The 17,490-nt window shown below is 57.7% G+C and overlaps 1 protein-coding gene across 4 annotated transcripts in view; it reads left to right on the top strand.

Moving 5' to 3' along the window:
• HIP1R (huntingtin interacting protein 1 related) overlaps positions 1 to 17,490 on the top strand; it is a 28,110-nt gene that overhangs the window by 5,136 nt on the left and 5,484 nt on the right. For 2 of the 4 annotated variants that reach the window (XM_047761285.1, XM_047761287.1), the window contains exons 2-17: positions 10,080 to 10,143; positions 10,534 to 10,676; positions 10,968 to 11,024; positions 12,056 to 12,136; positions 12,467 to 12,543; positions 12,835 to 12,896; positions 14,674 to 14,814; positions 15,535 to 15,592; positions 15,713 to 15,788; positions 15,989 to 16,129; positions 16,242 to 16,303; positions 16,475 to 16,547; positions 16,628 to 16,811; positions 16,892 to 16,980; positions 17,066 to 17,182; positions 17,302 to 17,403. In XM_047761285.1, the coding sequence (XP_047617241.1) occupies positions 10,080 to 10,143; positions 10,534 to 10,676; positions 10,968 to 11,024; positions 12,056 to 12,136; positions 12,467 to 12,543; positions 12,835 to 12,896; positions 14,674 to 14,814; positions 15,535 to 15,592; positions 15,713 to 15,788; positions 15,989 to 16,129; positions 16,242 to 16,303; positions 16,475 to 16,547; positions 16,628 to 16,811; positions 16,892 to 16,980; positions 17,066 to 17,182; positions 17,302 to 17,403 (1,527 nt within the window). Of the gene's footprint in view, positions 1 to 10,079; positions 10,144 to 10,533; positions 10,677 to 10,967; positions 11,025 to 12,055; positions 12,137 to 12,466; positions 12,544 to 12,577; positions 12,717 to 12,798; positions 12,897 to 14,673; positions 14,815 to 15,534; positions 15,593 to 15,712; positions 15,789 to 15,988; positions 16,130 to 16,241; positions 16,304 to 16,474; positions 16,548 to 16,627; positions 16,812 to 16,891; positions 16,981 to 17,065; positions 17,183 to 17,301; positions 17,404 to 17,490 lie in introns of those variants that run through there. The other 2 variants (XM_047761288.1, XM_047761286.1) reach the window with 2 other exon arrangements.

Raw genomic sequence — 17,490 nt, 5'->3', positions numbered from 1 at the left:
CATTTCGGGTGCTCTGTAGCCACCACATGGCTGGCGGCTACAGGAGGAATGGTAGGGTCTTAGGATCACCTGGGGAGCTTTTTAAACTTGTCAGGGTCTAAATATTGAAGATCTGGAGTGGTTTGGCCTGGATTGGTGCCCTGGGTGCATAGGTCTGTTGTCTTAAAGATCCCCAGCGAGGGAGGGGATCTTTAGAATTTCAGTATTCAAGGCACACTGCAGGACACAGGGGTTTGGGAACTTACCTCATTTCTGCTTCGAAGGCTGTTCCCAAATATGCGATAGTCTTTTGGACGCCCCATCCTTTGTATATGCTGCTCCCTCTGCCCTGCCTTCCCTCCCACTTGCACCATCACCTCCCCACCTCCCCAGTGCTGGACAGGTAAACTTACGCATGCTCCTTTTCTGTCTTCATTATTTCTTACAGACACTGTGGTGTTACAACACTCTAGGCCACCAACCCCTTTCTGGGTCTCATTTGCCTGTTTATTTTTAAACATAAAAAAAGTTCCCCCACCCCTGAGTTTGGGAGGAAATCTAAACCTTGTGGTGGAAGCCAGAACACCCCCAGCGTCTGCCAGCTCCCTGAGGGCAGGGGCTTGGGGTGGGTGTAGGCTGGTTGAGTGGCTGAAGAACAGGCGAGCCGAGGCTTTCTGAAAAGGAGGAAGGGAAGAACCAGGCTCACAGCCCCCCAGGACGCTGCCCACAAAGCTGCACCTGGGCTGCTCCAGCAGCTTCTGTCTTCCTCCGAGGTCCCTGGAGGTGGGCCAGCTGGGGTGGGTCGTGGGTGGTGAGCTGTGCCTTTCCTTCCAACCACATTGCTGGCTTCCCCTAAGACACCCCCCGACCTGGTGATGCTCAGGGCAGCTGACTTTGTGGTCACTGGGATTTCTTCCCAGAATCCCTCTGGGCTCCCCGGGTATCCAGTGACCTCTTGGTCCAGGCCGGGGTGGGGGTGTGGCTGCTTGTCTTTCCCCTCCACCTTCCCATCTTTGATGTACGTTTGTCCCATGACATGTTCACGAGGATCACTTGCTGTGTGTTGGCTTGTTTCTGGTGCCTGGGGTGTGCTACCTATGGGGAAATGACGAGCCTTCTCGTCCCCTTCCAAGGATCCTCATTTCAGCGAGGGAGGCGGGAGATGGGCAGGTGTGCTGTGGCAGAGCTGTGAAGAGCCAGACCATGTGCCTCAGTCTGCTTATCTGCCAAATGGAGATAATCCTAGTACCCCATAGAGCCCTGGGGTGGCTACGAGGCTTTACAGGACATCACAGTACCTGGTGCAGAGTAAATGCTGCACTGAGTAGCAGCTAGCTGTGCACAGGAGAGCAGGCTGGACTGAAGGAGTCGAGCTAGTGCCTTCATGGGTTCTGTCCCTGCACACCAGCCTGTAAGTGAGGAGGGTGGGAGCCAGGGCTGCTGGGAGAGAAGCAGATCCGCCGCAGGGGGTGGGCCGACTTGGGAAGGCGGAGAACAGCCCATCCTGGAGGAGTGGTCCTGTGGTGCCCCCCTTGTCCAGGACAGCAGGTCCTGCCCCCAGGTGATGCCATCCTCTGGGAGATACTCAGCAGTGTGTGTGTGTTGGGGACCCCAGAGAGGTCAGGGGAAGCCAGCTGTGACTTCCTTGGCAGAACGGCCACCCTCCTGACCTTGCCCCCAGGCCAGCGCCCCATTTGTGAATGAAACCCTCCTGGGCACCGAGTCCAGCAGCTCGAAGTGGAAACTGGGGTTGAGCCTCGGCCTGTTTGGCTGAGGGACAGGGAAACCCAGCCAGCTAACCTGAGAGGCCCGCCTGAAGAGCCTCTGCCAGCCGGTCTGCTGTCAGCAATACCCTTCCCCCTGCTCCACCTGATCCCAGGGTGGACTCAAGTATCACCTTGTTTGCTCTCCTGCTTGAGCTTTCCCGGGCTTCCCTAGTTCTCGCGATATTATTCTTCCCAAACACTGCAGCCACACCGTGTTTAGATCTGGTCACAGAGAGAGAATTCCCTTGTCTCCTCTGAGCCCCTAAGCACAACTCCTGAACCCCCAGATCCTCAGGCAGGGACTGTGTTGACTCCTCTTGTGCCCTAGCACCCAGGAGTGCCTGGCTCAGGGGACACGCTCAGCCTGCGTGCGCTGAATGAATGGGTGCCACCAGGACCTGTGGGTCTCCCTTCTTTGATGTGGCCTCTCGGTGAGGCCTGAAAGGCTGTGGCACCCCCTGTGGGGAGAGATTGAGCCCTTGGAGAAAAGTTCAGTGGACGTGGGATTGTTTTTCCTCTTGCTGAAATAAACACAATTCTCTAAACTGCAATAGGTTCTCCCACCAGGGAGTGACTCAGCCCCCTGGCTTGAGGGACAGACAGGTCTGTGAAGTGATGTCACCAGGGCCCAGGGAAGGAAGCTGTCTGGGCTGGCTTCCTGGCCATCCTAGAGGTGGGACTCCAGCCACATCTACCTCCTCCTCACACGTGTCACCTGCAGGGCCAGGGGAGAGGTGGTAGTGCCCTTTGCAAACCGCATCCTGGTGAGTGGGCGGATCCTGCCTGGAGCTCACGCCCTCCTGCAGAGAAGGCGGCCACAGCAGCCCTGCCTCCACTTGCATAAACAGACAGTGTGGGGACCAGGGGGCGTGAATGAAGGGAGGAGTTCAGTCGGCAGGATGGCATTGCTCCACAGACTTCCCGTCTGTTGAAACAACCTTGCTGCAGACTTCTGGCCCAGGGTTCCCTACCGCTTTGCACATGACCACATCCAGCCACCTTCTCGGTTTTAGAAATCCTGTGTTTGCTTTCATTAGTGGCCTTTGAGGCAGCAAAGCATTTGAATGACATCTTTCTGTCCTCCAAACAACTCCTGGGAAACCCTAAAGCAGGATAACCCACCTCTCTACCAGTCTCTGTGCCCTGGCTCTCTGAAGGACGTCTTTGTCCCTGCCAAGTGCTGCCTTTAAGTGTCGTGATAACAGTACAGGGAGGTTGAAGTATGATTCATTTCAGGGTTGATTTTAAAAATAGAATTTGTTTTATAGTTGCCTTTACTATTTAACTCTAGTGGCTAAATTATTAGCTGGAGAAAGAGACACTCACTGCCTTGCATTTAACCAGGACTTCTGTTTGAAAGCGCTTTTGTTCATTCAAGTGTTCACTCTTTTACTCATCCAGTAAAGATTATTGGCCACCAGGCGCGGATTTGGGGATGGGAGGTACAGCAGGGAGGGGCCAAGACCAACAGGATTCCTTGTGTCAAGTACTTCTGCTCAGGTGTCGGAGGTAGAAACAGAATACATGGTAAACAAATAAGATGGTTTCAGAGAATAAGTGTCCTGGGTGAAAATAACCAGGAGGATGCTCTCGTGTGTGGCTGGGGAAGGCTGCCTGGGAGGGCTGTTTTAGCTCAGAGCTGGGTGGCCCCAGAAGCACAACCAGGCCTGGAGGTGGGACCTGGCTTGCCCTGTTTGAGGGACAGAAGGGGAGACAGTGTGGCTGGAACAGAGAAAGATGTTCCAGACACGTTTTGTGTGTGTTTGCATTCTAGAAGAGCCAACCCAAGGGTCTCTTTTTTTTTTTTTTTAAATGGCCTCACCCATGGCACATGGAAGTTCCTAGGCCAGGAATCGAATCTGAGCTGTAGCTGCAACCTACGCCACAGCAGCAGCAACACCGATCCTTTAACGCACTGCACTGGGCTGGAGATCGAACCTGCAGCTCCACAGGGACCCGAGCCACTGCAGTTGGATTCTTAACCCATGGTGCCACAGTAGGAACTCCCTGAGGGTTTTTTAATGTAATTAATTTTTTCCTTTTTTTTAACGGCCACATCTGTGGCATATGGAAGTTCCCAGGCTAGGGGTCATATCAGAGCTATACCACAGCCATAGCAATGCCAGATCCGAGCTGCAGCTTATGGCAACACCAGATCTTAACCCACTGAGTGAGGCTAGGGATCGAACCTGCATCCTCATGGATATTAGTTGGGTTCTTAACCTGCTGAGCCACAGTGGGAACTCTTGGAGAGTCTTTTTAATTCCTGCTTCCCAGTTAGGAAAGGGAGAGTTTCTAAAGCAAAGGCTCTCCAGCGAATCCAGGGTGGATCGGACCAGGGTCTGCGGACAGCGGTGCCACAGATCTGTATTTGTCCCATTCACAGGGGCTGGGGTCTCCCCAAGTCCACGTTCTTCTGCTGTGCAGAGCTTCCTGTGACCTGGAGGATGTCCGGTCTCACTGAGAGCAACCAGGGCTTCAGCCTCTGTGGTCCGAGCCCTTGCCAAGGGTGGTGGGTTCCCAGAATGGTGTCGTTGATATGAGTACACATTAGGCTGAGGGTCTGTGGCCCCACGAGGCACCTGAGCTCCTGCTCCCTCCTCAGTGGCCGTCCTCTCCCCAGGGCCCCACCCCTGACTGTGTGGCTCTTCCTGGGGCCCCTTTACCTGGCGTGAAGCCCCACAGGTGAGGGGGCAAGGACGGGCTTACTGGGTGTAGCTGCTGACCAGTGTCCCAGCTTGGTCGCCTGGCTTGGCTGATAGCATCCACACCCCAAGACTTCGGTCTCAAGCCCCCACCAGGTGCTGAGCGTCTTGGGAGCAGCACCTGCTGGGGCACCTGCCCTGGCCCCACTGCCTCATCCTGGTCTCGTCTCTCTTGAACCGGCACCACCATGCTTTCTCATGTGTCCCTTTCTCAGTTACCCATCAGGGGACAAATGCCATCCGTAGCTCTGTCCAGCCTGGTCTTGGGATTGTCTTCCCAGGTTGACTCCCAGGGCCTCCTCTGGCACCAGACTGGGTTTTTATTGGACAAACAAGAACAAGATTGTTCCTGGAAGCAGGGGCAGGTGTGTCCTGAAGCTCAGGCTCCCATGGACCCAATGGGGCCCTTGTAAGAGGCCTTCCCGGACGTCCCCACCCTGGCCGCAGGACAGAAGCCGCCTGGGGAGGGAGCCGGAAGGAGCCAAACTGAAGACTGGAGTCAGAGAGCCTTGTCCCCAAGAATAGGGGCGCCCCGAGAGCTGCTTGGTGCCGTCCAGATACTGTTATTACCCATGGTTTGAACAAATCCCGGATCTAGAATCTGCATCCTGACTTGAAGTCAGGCCAGGTCCTCTCTGTGTGGTAGCAGGCCCTCTGGAGCCAGGTCCCTGCAGTGGGACAAAGCAGGACGTCTGTGCTGGCGCACGGCTCCCCTCTCCCAGTGAGAGTCGGCCAGGGTCCCGGTGGCTGAGGGGACAGTCTACAGAGCCAGGCAGCCTGGGTTCCAGTGCTGCCCAGCCACCTTGGGAACTGCTAGACCCAGGTTAATGGGGGAGGGTGGTGTGAGTGCTGTCTGCGGGGGGACAGTGCTTAGAATGGTGCAAGCGCCAGGGCAGCATTTCATCGTCATGACCTTGAGCAAGGGATTTCCCGTTTTGAGCTTTGATTTCCTCATCCACCTGCTTCCAGGTTACTTAGGAGATTAAATGAGAGAATACCAGTGAGGTACTCGGCCTGGGGCCTGGCACATGGCTGAACTTGATAAAAATAGTTTTGTTACTCAGTTTTGAGGCCAGTTTGCTGGCCTTGTGGTATGAAATATGCCTCCTGCAAGCTTCCCAGTGCCAGTGGTTCTGTCTTTGTCTCCAGAGCCTGCTGGAGCCTTTCTGCCCCTTGGCCTGTGGCCGCCACCAGCATTGTCCCTCCACTACCCTTCAGAGGGCAGGCTGCTCACCATGAGGTGGTTCCCCGGGACCTGGGCTTGGATTTTTCCAGCACAGCAGGGGCGGCAGTGGTCTGAGTGCCCATGAAGCCGTTTAGTCAGCTACCCTCGTGGGTCTGGGAAGTGTGTCTCCCCACCCTCTGCTGCCTTTGCAGACCCTCCCCCTCCCTCCCCTGGGGTCTCCCTCGGCATGTCTGGGGGTCTCACAGACCCACTGTTACTGCTCTTGTCCTGCTTTGCTGCCTCAGTTCAGAAGTGGGGAGAGCTGCTCCCTGCCCCCAATCCCTCACCACTCAAAGATCAAATGGGAAGTCAGAAAAACAGACAAATCCCTAAGATATTCCCCACCCCATCCCGCCCCACCCCAGCACCCTCTCTCTAGTAGCTCTGGCTCTTCCATTTCCACACCCAGACCCCAAATCAATCCCTTCCACTCAAAGCTTCTCTCTCCAGGAAGGCTCTCTCTATGGTAATTGATCCCATCCGTTGCGAGGGATTATACTCTCTGTTGTCAGAGCCACCCAGTGGCTGTACCAGGGTGGAGGGAAGCTTTTCTCAAGCTGACAGACTAGAGAGAACCCACACAGTGGGCCCTGGTGCCCCTCTGACTCCCCCTCATCCTTCAGTTTCCCCATAGTTACCCATTGGGCAGGTGTGAGGACACTATACTGTGTAGACAGAACCAAGAGTGCCATGCTGTGTAGACAGAACCAAGTGCTGCAGTCAGAGCTGCGTCCCAACTGTAAACCTAGAAGCTAAGCCGAGTCAGAATCGCACAGCACAGATTCCAGGGCTAAGGAAAGGAACCCAGTGCTCTCCCCACCACTGCGGCCCACTCAGGACATTCGGGGGAGGTGACCGGCGTCCTGGGGCCTGCTGTCCCCTCCTGGGACGGGCTTGGCTACTGCGCCTGGTAGGAAAAGCAGGCCTGCACAACATCCACAGACCCCCTCTGTGTGAGCACTGTGCCTCCTTGTGAGGCCTCCCGGACACACATCTGCCGCCTGCACACAACGGGGCCGTGTTCCCGCCGGGAGGGACCCTGTTCCTGCAGCCGGTGCGGGGAGCTGGCGGCACCCGGGGACGGGGGATGGGAGGAGGCCTGGCGCCCAGATAGACCATACCGTGTGTGTCTGAGTCACCACGTCTCTCTGGGTCCCCGGAGCCTCCCTCACTGCTTTTGAAGACCTTCCATGTGCCAGGCACCATTTGGGGGCTGGGGGTGCAGCAGCCCCAGAGAGGCAGAACGCTCCCCTCACAGTGTTGACGTGGGCTCAGGGGGAATGGACAGTAGGTAAATGTGGAGGACACGGAGAAGCGTAAACCAGGGGAGATTTAAATAAGGCGGTGGCAGGAAGGTGACAGGTGTGTGGAGTCCACAGAGATGGGCAGCTGCTCTTCCTGGGGGTCCAGTGCCCAGCTGTGAGAGGGTGCTCAGTGTACATCCATAGACCAGTGATGAATTAAGAGCCTGTGCCTAGCGGCCTCGGGGAAAGGCTGAGAGGCGGGAATGCTTAACCTGGGGCCCCAGCTCTGCCCGCTCTGCCGGACCCCAGCCAGCCCTTTTCTTCAGGGTGTGCCTTGTTTCTGCTCTGGGTCTGCAGGTTGCATCTTTGCATCCACAGCCTCCTGGGCAGTCTGCTTTGCATGTGTAGCTTTAAATCTGCTCTGTTCTTGCCCCGGATCTTTGGGACCAGGTGGCTGTTGTAAGAAGAGCCAGCTCAGGTGTCAGGGTGACTGGGGGATGGGGTTACACATCCCCAGAGACAGGCCCTCCCAGCTCATGAGCTGGCTGCTGTGGAGGAGGCAAGCCCCCTACCCCCTTGCCCCTGCCCTACTTTGGTTGCCCATCTCTTCCCAGCTCTGTACCTGTACTTGGAGGGGGTGCCTGGGAGCTGTATAGGGGACTCATTAAGGACACACAGTGTGGAGTCAGCCAGACTTGCCTTATTAGCTGTACAGACAAGATACCTGACCATCCTGAGCCTCAGTTTCCTCATCAGGAAAGTGGGCTTATGGAATTCCTATTGCAGCTCAGTGGTAAAGAACCCAACTAGTATCCATGAGGACTCAGGTTCTATCTCTGGCCCCACTCAGTGGGTCAAGGATCTGGTGTTGCCATGAGCTGTGGTGTGGGTCGCAGATGCAACTCAGATCCTGTGTTGCTGTGGCTGTTTCATAGGCCAGCAGCTGCAGCTTCAATTCAACCCCTAGCTCAGGAACTTCCATATGCCATGGGTGTGCCCCCCCACAAAAAAAGGAAAGTGAGCTCATGACCGTTTGCTGGAGTGGTTGCTGGGAGTGTGTCGCCTGTGCCTGGTGCAGGGGAGCACCAGGAATTGCTAGTTTTTGGTCATCATCGTCTTCGCCTCTGCTGTGAGCAGAGTTCCGCCTGGTGTGGGATGATGGTCTCACGGGCCAGGAGCAGGTCAGTCTCAACCCAGCTTCTCTGACACGGATGCTTGTGGAAAGAAGGCAGCCGCTGGGGCCCTGGGGAGGTCGTGCTGGCAGAGGATTGGCAAACACAGAGCAGATGGTGAGGGAGCCTTTGGTGTCTGGCTTGCTGAGGCTTTAAGAATAAGAGAAGCCAGAGCCTGTTCGTGTTTCTCTTAGGACCCCAGTACAGCGAGGCTGGAGCCTCCGTCCCAGCCTGGCCTTGATGCTGGGAGCATGCCCCCTCCCCCCCCGGGGGCCTGGGGTGTGGGGTGCTGCAGGCCCTGCTCTCCCTGCGCCCCCATGAATGGCCACAATGGGCGCTGTGTGTGAAAGGAGGTCAGCCGGCCTTGCTGGGGTGGGTGGGTGGGAGGGGCCGAGGGGCCCAGCCCCACCAGCCCCATGGTCTGCCAGTCTGAGCAGAAAGCACCGTGGCTCCCAAGGGGTTGCTTTTCTTGTGGAGTCTCACAGTCTCGCAGAGCAGGCCCACAGTCAGGTCACAAAGGACTGTGGATGAGTGAAGTCGCCTCAGTGCCCGGCAGGGGCAGTTACTATTGTTCCCATGCCTGAGGTGGAGAGAGGAGTGGCCTCTGGGTTGAAAAGAAAGCAAGCTCTGGCTACCGCCAGGGCTCCCTCTCCGCCCCGTCCAGCTCCTGCTCCCACCCCTGCTGGGCCTGCTATGGGCAAGTCCATGCAGGGCTGGGCTACAGGGTGAGAGTCCAGCACTCTGACCCTGTCGACTGCCTGAGGAAAGGGCAGTGTGGGTCCTGTGGGAGGACCTGTGGCAGACTTGGGAGAATGGACTGGCCTGCAGAGGAGGCTGCCTTGGTCAGGGACCCTGCCCCGTCCTCCCACCACTGGCACCCGTGGCTTTTCCCACTCAGCCCACAAGCACGGATGCCCCCGACTCAGTCCTAGGCAAGTGGACCGAGGCTGACAGGGCCTGCTGCCAGGTGGAGGATTAAAACATATCCACGAGTAACCCAGGGCCTGTGGGGGTGACAGTAAGTGCCCTCAGCCTTTGATGAGGGAGTGGTCCCATCCAGGAAGCCTTCTTGGAAGAGGAGGCATTGAGCTAAGGGGACAAGATAAGACAACAGTGGGTGAAGATGGGAGGGGACCTGTGTCAAGGATGAGATGGCCACTTGCTCAGGGCCCGAGTGGCAACAGCAGGTGTGCTAAGTGGTTCCCCCTTCCTGCTACTCCCGGTGAGGCTGCATCTCCCATCTATGTCAGTGGGGTTGGGAGCTGAGTCTGGACTCGCTCCACTAGGGTGCATGCAAACAGGCGATGGGGCCTGTTTTATCCTGGTTTCCACATCGTGGCTATGGGGGCCTCATCTCTCCAGGCCAAGCCCCATGGTAAAGTGGAGGTGACACGCATCTTGGGGTCGGTGAGGGCTCAGACCAAGGCAGCCTCTCCCAGAGGAGAGACTGGATGGAGAACATCATGTGGGAACTGGCTGCCCCCCCTGGGGCCCAGGGGCCACGCCTACTAGGGAGAAGGAATCGCGTGCAGCTTTCAAACCAGAGTTGTTCTCCTGCAGCACAGCCAGCTCCCGTCCTTATTTCCCATCCCCCAGAAGCTCTCAGTGGCTTTGTAGCATTAAGCATTAGCTGTTGAGCTGCATTTGTCAGGTGGAAGAAAAGTCTTAGTGTTTCCTGGTGGGCCCAGTGGGTTAAGGATCTGGCGTTGTCACTGCTGTGGCTCAGGTCACTGCTATGGCATGGGTTTGATCCCTGGCACCTGGGAACTTCTGCATGCTGTACATGTGCCCAAGAAAGGAAGAAAAGTCTTGAGAAATCTGGTTTGCTTGGATTAGAGAATTTCTATTTTCCCTTCATCTCTCTCCTCGCCATTAACCATTGGGAAGAATCAGTCCTGTCCAGTGTCCCCCTTTCTCCCTGTGGGGGGTCTCTCCCAGGAGGGCTGCCAGGTGGCTTTCTGACCTCTGCCTCCTCTGTTCCTTCCCAGGCCATCAGCATCAGCAAAGCCATCAACACCCAGGAAGCCCCTGTGAAGGAAAAGCATGCCCGGCGTATCCTCCCACCTGCTGGCCAGCCGGCCTCTGTCCCTGTGGGCCCATGGGGGAGGCAGGGAGAATGAATTTGGGGAGCCGCGGGCACTGCAAATGACCTGATGAGGCGTGTCCCCTGTGGCCTTGGGCAGCCTTGCTCAGCTCCGTCCAGACCCTGAGTCCCATCTCAGGAAGCCGCCTGTTGTCTTAGGCCTTTGGGCTTTGCTACATTCATGCCCTCTTCTTGCTGGGCTGAGAATCTGGCTCTTGGGCTGAGGGAGGGGCGTGCAGAGGGCCCACCTTCCGCCTGTGTCTCTGCCATCAGTTACTTGTTCAGCTGCACCTGCTGAACACCCTGACCTTCCCCACACTTGAGTCTCTGCTGCCTGCACTTGGCCTTGACCCTGCTAGGCATCATTCTGGGCACTCACCACGAGAAGGGGGCCTTCACTTTCTGGTCCTATGCCATCGGTCTACCTCTTCCCAGCAGCTCCATCCTCAGCTGGAAGTTCTGCCATGTCCTCCACAAGGTCCTTCGAGACGGGCACCCCAATGTGAGTAGCTGTTGCCCGCTGGTACCCTGTTGCAGCCACCTCACACTTCCAGGGCCCCGGGCCCTCCCTCTGCCACCCCCCGAGCACCCCAGGGAAGCAGAGCTATATCCTTTGAAATGAGAAATTGTCTCTGTGTTTGTGTCCCTCGGCTCCGGGCTGGCCTAGCCGCCTGCAGCCCCCACCCTGTGCCCCTGCCCTCGGCACCGCATCTGGCAAAGGAGCATGTTTCAGGACCCCTGCTGGAAGGGCCTGGCTCCTTCATCCTCCCCTCTGAACCCCCGCTCTGTGCAGGTGCTGCACGACTGCCAGCGGTACCGGAGCAACATTCGGGAGATTGGAGACCTGTGGGTAGGTGTGGGGAGTGGGCACCCTGCAGATGGCACTGCCCAGAATGTCCACTGCCATCCTGCTTGGCATTCGGGCCCCCAGCATGCACAGCCGAGGGAATGGGGCCCCTGCGGCCGGTGTCCTCCTCCTCTCAGAGTTAGAGCCATTATTATGTGAGGCCACAGAGGAAAAGCAGTAAATGCAAGCGTAGCCTCGCTTTTAGGGCCTGGCATGGAAAGTTCCAAATGCATCATTCATGGGCCCTCTGGCTCCGGAGGTCACCAGCCCTTTAGTCCGAGTGAGCTGGGAGATGTGGCAGTGTCCCCACCCTGAGCCCAGACTCCCGGCCCCCAGGCCCAGCAGCTTCTGAATCTTGGACATCTGCATTGTCAGCAAGCTCCCCAGAAGATTGTCATCCACTGTGACATGTCAGAGCCCCAGGAGCTTGCATTCTAGTTCACTCCATGACACTTGGGAGCTAGGGGGTCACCTGGGTGGAGAGAGGGCCTTTGGCCTTGCTTGTCCTCTGGGAACACTGCTGGGGCCCTGGGAACTGTCTGGCCTACAGAGAGAAAGCCCCTCAAAGTAAGAAAACCAGTGTCCCTGGTGCCATTTGCAGACGCAGGCTCAGCTGGTGTGGCCACGAGGGATGTGGTGTTTGGAGGTGACAGAGGAGGCATCAGGGAGGATGTGTACACGCGCCTGTTAGAATGTGCCTCCCTGGCTGCCACCAGCATTTTAATAAAGTATCCCAACTCTGAGCTGGCCTCTTGCCCTGAACAAAGAGCTCTCTTGTCACAAGAGTTTCTTTGGCAAGAATAAGAAGAGAGAGCAATAGGCAGAGAGGGAGTTGGCAGAGGCTCTTGGGAAAGAAGTTTGGCCGCCTCTACAGGGTTGAGCAATGTTTGTTGAATGAATAAGTGACAGCGTGGGTGGGTGAAGGAATGATACCTCCCTGGTCACCTTGCGTCTTCTGGCCTCAGCTTCCTTGTTTGCCCTGAGGAATTCCTGGACGTGTTCCAGACGCATCTTTCCCCTGCCTTTCTCCACAGGGGCATCTGCATGACCGCTATGGACAGCTAGTGAACGTGTACACCAAACTCTTGCTGACCAAGATCTCCTTCCACCTCAAGGTAGTTTCCTCAGGAGTCGTGGGGCTGGAGGGGCCCTGGGCTCTTCCCTCTGTGATGTCCTGGGACATCGTGGAGGGTAGGGTCTGTCCTGGCCTGACCCCAGGGGACTGTCCTAAGGCCCTGAGGCTTTTCTAGACATAGGTGGTGGTCTCAGTCCCACTCTGCGCCCTGGCTGGACGTCCTTGTCCCCTCTCCCCGGGTCATCTGGGCAGATGGTGGCTCCATAGGCTGGGGGGCTTCTCCCACCCCTCCCCCTCCCTCAAAAACTGGAAGTGGGTCTGGGCCAGAGCCAAACGGGGCTGCGGTTGAGTGGTGGTGTCCTTTCTGCAGCACCCCCAGTTTCCTGCGGGCCTGGAGGTGACAGACGAGGTGCTGGAGAAGGCGGCTGGCACTGACGTCAACAACATGTGAGTGCCTTGGTTTCCCCATCTGTCCCTGCAGTGTTCCTCACCCGGGTCCCCACGGGGGCTGTTTTCTGTCCGGGGCTGAGATCCTGTGCCTGGGACATGAGGCTAAAGCTGAAGGATGGGGCATACTTGGGACTGGGCGCTGGGGCTGTTGGACTGCTGTCTGTGCAGAGGTGTGTTTTGAACTGTGTTCCCTCCTCCCACGTGGGGGGGGGGGGTGGGGGTGGTGCTGGTCTCACAGACCCTGCCTCTCAGCCCTCCCTCCTCCTTCCTCCTTCCCTCTGTCCGTAGCTTTCAGCTCACCGTGGAGATGTTTGATTACATGGATTGTGAGCTGAAGCTCTCCGAATCAGGTGAGCCGGCCAGATCCAGGGTCTGGGGGTCAGTCTCCGGGGCTGGGGTTGGGACCAGAGGGAGAGAGGCCTGCCGCCTCCAGGAGGCCAGCCTGACTTACCACTGATGACCGCACCTGCCCCCAGGGGTCCACGCCCCCGCCAGAAGCAGGTCACAGGGCCTCCAGGGGAGGTGCCCCCAAAGCACCAGGAGGAGAGGCCTCTACTGCCCCTGCAGGACGCCAGGCCCCCCGACCACGGTCTGTCCAGGGCAAGATCTCAGCTAAATGAAACCCACTCCATTGGCCTCAAGGCAGGGAGAGTGGGGGTGGGAGGGGGCGCTGCCAGGAGCCTCTTCAGGTTCCTGATCCATCTCCCTCTGGACTCGGGTCTGCAGAGCCTGCCCTGAGACAGCTGCCTTGGGCCGTCTCGCCCATTCCCTGCTGTAAAAGGCCTGTTCCCAGTCGGGAAACCTCAGGGGGCTCACCCTCCCTGGGCTGCAGAGGTCATTGTTTGGGCAGAACAACTTGTGGGTGACTCAGTGCTCTCCATAGGAGAGTGAAAAGCAAATGCCTTTTTAAGGGAAATCAGAGTTAGAAAGAGGTGGGTCTGGCAGCCTCCTGGCCTGCCAGGTTCCGCACTCTGAGGCTGGCTGAGTCTGGGGGGCAGCCGTCCTGCAGAGATGTGCCTCGCCCAGTGTTCCCCTTGAGGGGAGGTGGGCACCCCACCCCACATGCCACCATATCCCTGAGAAAGAGTGTGAGGGGGTTTGTAACAGCCCCAAACGGGAAGTGTCCTGAACACCCCTCAGATGATAAGTGACTATGATGTATTTAAAACTCTACATAGTATTTCATGGGTATTTAATTTTTTTAATTAATTATTTTATGGCCATACCCACAGCATGTGGAGTTCCTGGGCCAGGAATTGACTCCAAGCTGCAGCTGTGACCTATGCTACAGGTGCAGCAATGGGGATCCTTAACCCACTGTGCCAGCTGGGGATCAAACCCACACCACCACAGTGATCCAAACCGCTGCACGTTCTTAACCCACTGTGCCACAGCAGGAACTCCTTGCGTGTATTTTCATTTTTTACAAGGAAAATGTACTTGATGTGGCACATAATTAAGAATTCGGTATATCTGTCCCTTCTCCTCCTATTTGGTCCATTGGATGAAAGAAAGGCTGGTTCTTGGGGGCAGGGGAGATTGACCCCAGGTGCAAGTGAAGTTTGGGGGTCCCTTGGGGTTTGCAGAACTGCATCTTGAGTGAGAACCGCTGCTGTGAAACAGACCAAGCCCAGGTCTCCATCCTTCCCTAAGATTCAGGGGGAGCTGGAGGCCCATGGGTGCAGGACAGTCAAAGTCACCCTGTCCCTCCACATCCTGGGCCCATCAACCTGGAGGCGCTCGGGAAGCCCTGGCCAAGCTGAGCTGGGTTTCATTTGCCCCCACCTTGTCGTCACTCTCGTTCATGGGCCCAGTGGGCCTCGGTCTGTGGCAGTTTCAGCACAGGGGGTCCATTCCAGCCTTGAGGAGCACGTCACTGTCCCAGGGCCTGGAGTAGAGTCCCGCTGCCCATCCGGGACCCCTAAAGCTGGTTTCTCAGGCGATTGCCCCATCTTCAAACCTACCTCCTGAAGTTGCTGTGACAGTGCCATGAGATGACAGCCAGGGCTTATGCTCAGCCACTGTCCTCAAAGTGGCATCACTATGCCTGTGACCAGAGTGGGCTCTGCGCCTGCTTCTCCCGGCTCCCTGTGCTCAGTGTCCTCCTCCCAACCCTCTCTTTTGCAGTGTTCCGGCAGCTCAACACGGCCATTGCTGTGTCCCAGATGTCCTCGGGCCAATGCCGCCTGGCGCCCCTCATCCAGGTCATCCAGGACTGCAGCCATCTCTACCACTACACTGTCAAGCTCATGTTCAAGCTGCACTCCTGTGAGTTCCCCCCAATTCTGCTTGCCTCAGGCCCTGAGGGTCAGCCCAGAGGAGCTGTGTTGATAGACACTATCAGGAATGGAAACCAAGCAACTTTGAGATATTTATTAATTAAGCATAGCAATAATAAGCTCATTACCCATTACCATAAATAATATACTTGTTATTTTAAAAATTGCTATTTTCCTAAAGCAGCTGTAATGGAAAAAAATAAAAATCATTAAAAAAAGAATAAAATTAAAAAAATTAAAATTGCTATTTTCCAAAACAAAGATTTAGTGAGAAGAGCTGCTGCTAGTTTTACGTGTTTTGGTTCCTTTAAGCATCTGGCCTTGGAGGTGGCAGTGGGCCTCACCCCGCTTGCTGAGGCGGCCTGCGGCATCTCCTTAGTGTTCAGAAAGGGCCACTGGCCGGGCGTCTGTGAGCCGCTCCACCGTCAACCTCAGGCAAACTAGAGAGAGCGGTGTGACAACACAGCAGGGCTGGGGTGGAGCTTCTGTCCCCCTGCCTTCCCTCATCCAGTCCAGAGCTGAGCCCTTCACGGGGGGCGGGGGGGGGGGGTTGGCTGGCCCTCCCCATGAGGGGTGTGTCCCAGCTTGGCGGCAGGTGATCTCACTAATCTCTGCGGATTTCTAGAATGTGGAGGAGGGAGTGGATCTGAAGTGTTAGGCAGAGAGCAGTGAGCAGAGAGGAAGTCCCGTTACACCTTTCTGCTCCCAGGTCTCCCCGCAGACACCCTGCAAGGCCACAGGGACCGGTTCCACGAGCAGTTTCACAGGTAGCAGACTGGGCAGGGCTGAGGATGGCCGGGAAGAGATTCAGTGGCTCCTGGCCACATGGGCTGGGGCTGCCGGGCCGGGGCCTGGCTCCTCTGACCGCCCGCATCCCTCCCCCGCAGCCTCAGAAACTTCTTCCGCAGAGCTTCTGACATGCTCTACTTCAAGCGGCTCATCCAGATCCCCCGGCTGCCCGAGGTACTGCGCCCTCTAGAGGCTGCCGCCGGGCTGCAGCCCTTTTCCTGCCGTGGGCTCTGGGCTCTGTGTGCTTGAGGACCTCGGTGCCTGGTGGGGGTGCCGCTCATGGGGCTCCATGTAGGCTATGGGCTCGGCAGAGGGAGGGCTTCCTGGCCGGGGGGCGGAGAGTGCTGAGCAGTTTCCACCTGCCACCCCTGCAGGGACCCCCCAATTTCCTGCGGGCTTCGGCGCTGGCCGAGCACATCAAGCCCGTGGTGGTGATCCCCGAGGAGGCCCCCGAGGATGAGGAACCCGAGAACCTCATTGAGATCAGCACAGGGCCCCCCGCGGGGGAGCCAGCGGTGAGCTGTCCTCTTCTCGCATGGAGCATTAGGGGTGACCTGGCTTCAACCTTCTTCCCCTCCCCAGGCTTGGGGGAGTGGGGGCAGGGGTCATTGTGCTTTGCCGTGGCAGGTGGTGGCTGACCTCTTCGAGCAGACGTTTGGACCCCCCAATGGCTCTATGAAGGACGACAGGTGAGGGCCTGGGTAGCCGATGGCACAGGGAGGGCCGGAAACAGCAAACTATAGTCCGGAAAGGCCACATGGAAAACACGACCCTGAGATCCCCTGATGGTCCTGGTTGACGGAACTTGAACGCCAGGACTGACTGGGCCTTGGAAAACCCTGTCTGACCTCTGTCTCCAGGGACCTCCAGATCGAGAGCTTGAAGAGGGAAGTGGAGACCCTCCGTGCAGAGCTGGACAAGATCAAGCTGGAGGTGAGGGCGTGGCCAGAGGGGTTGGGCTGTGCAGCTGCCCCGCCCACAGGACCCTCGGCCATGCCCCTCCTGCCCCACAGGCCCAGCGGTACATCTCGCAGCTGAAGGGCCAGGTGAACGCACTGGAGGCAGAGCTGGAGGAGCAGCGGAAGCAGAAGCAGAAGGCCCTGGTGGACAACGAGCAGCTCCGCCACGAGCTGTCCCAGCTGCGCGCTGCCCAGCTGGAGGGCGAGCGGAACCAGGGCCTACGCGAGGAGGCCGAGAGTGCGTGCGCGGGCGCGGGCGGGCGCAGGGTGGGGGTCAGGCCACCAGAATGGGGTTCACGGCCTCCCCTTCCCCCGCAGAGAAGGCCAGTGCCACGGAGGCACGCTACAACAAGCTGAAGGAAAAGCACAGTGAGCTCATCAACACACACGCCGAGCTTCTCAGAAAGGTAGGCTGGGCACCGAGGCAGAGCCTTGGGAGAGGGGGACCCTGAGCAGGGCAGGGCCTGAGCCACAGCCTGTCGGCCTGTGCAGAACGCAGACACCGCCAAGCAGCTGACTGTGACGCAGCAGAGCCAGGAGGAGGTGGCACGGGTGAAGGAGCAGCTGGCCTTCCAGGTGGAGCAGGTGAAACGGGAGTCGGAGATGAAGGTACGTCCTGCGAGCACAGATCCTGCCTCATGGCTCCCCTCACCCTGGAGTGGCTCCCCTCAACACTGGAGTCCTGCAACTCTACTGCCCTAGTGATGTCATGTCCCATCCCATCCCAGCTGGAGGAGCAGAGTGACCAGCTGGAGAAGCTCAAGAGGGAGCTGGAGGCCAAGGCAGCAGAGCTGGTGCGCGTGCAGGAGGCCCTGAGCCGCACAGAGCAGGTGTGGTGGCCTCTCAGGATGGGGAGTTGCGGTTGGTTCAGAGGGGACCTCAGTGGTCTTGGGTGTCGCTCGGGGTCTGCTCTGGAA

Source organism: Phacochoerus africanus, chromosome 15 (assembly GCF_016906955.1).
Source record: "Phacochoerus africanus isolate WHEZ1 chromosome 15, ROS_Pafr_v1, whole genome shotgun sequence".
Lineage (NCBI taxonomy): Eukaryota > Metazoa > Chordata > Mammalia > Artiodactyla > Suidae > Phacochoerus > Phacochoerus africanus.
Note: the sequence above shows the minus strand (reverse complement) of the source record. Positions and strands in the feature narration are given on the sequence as shown.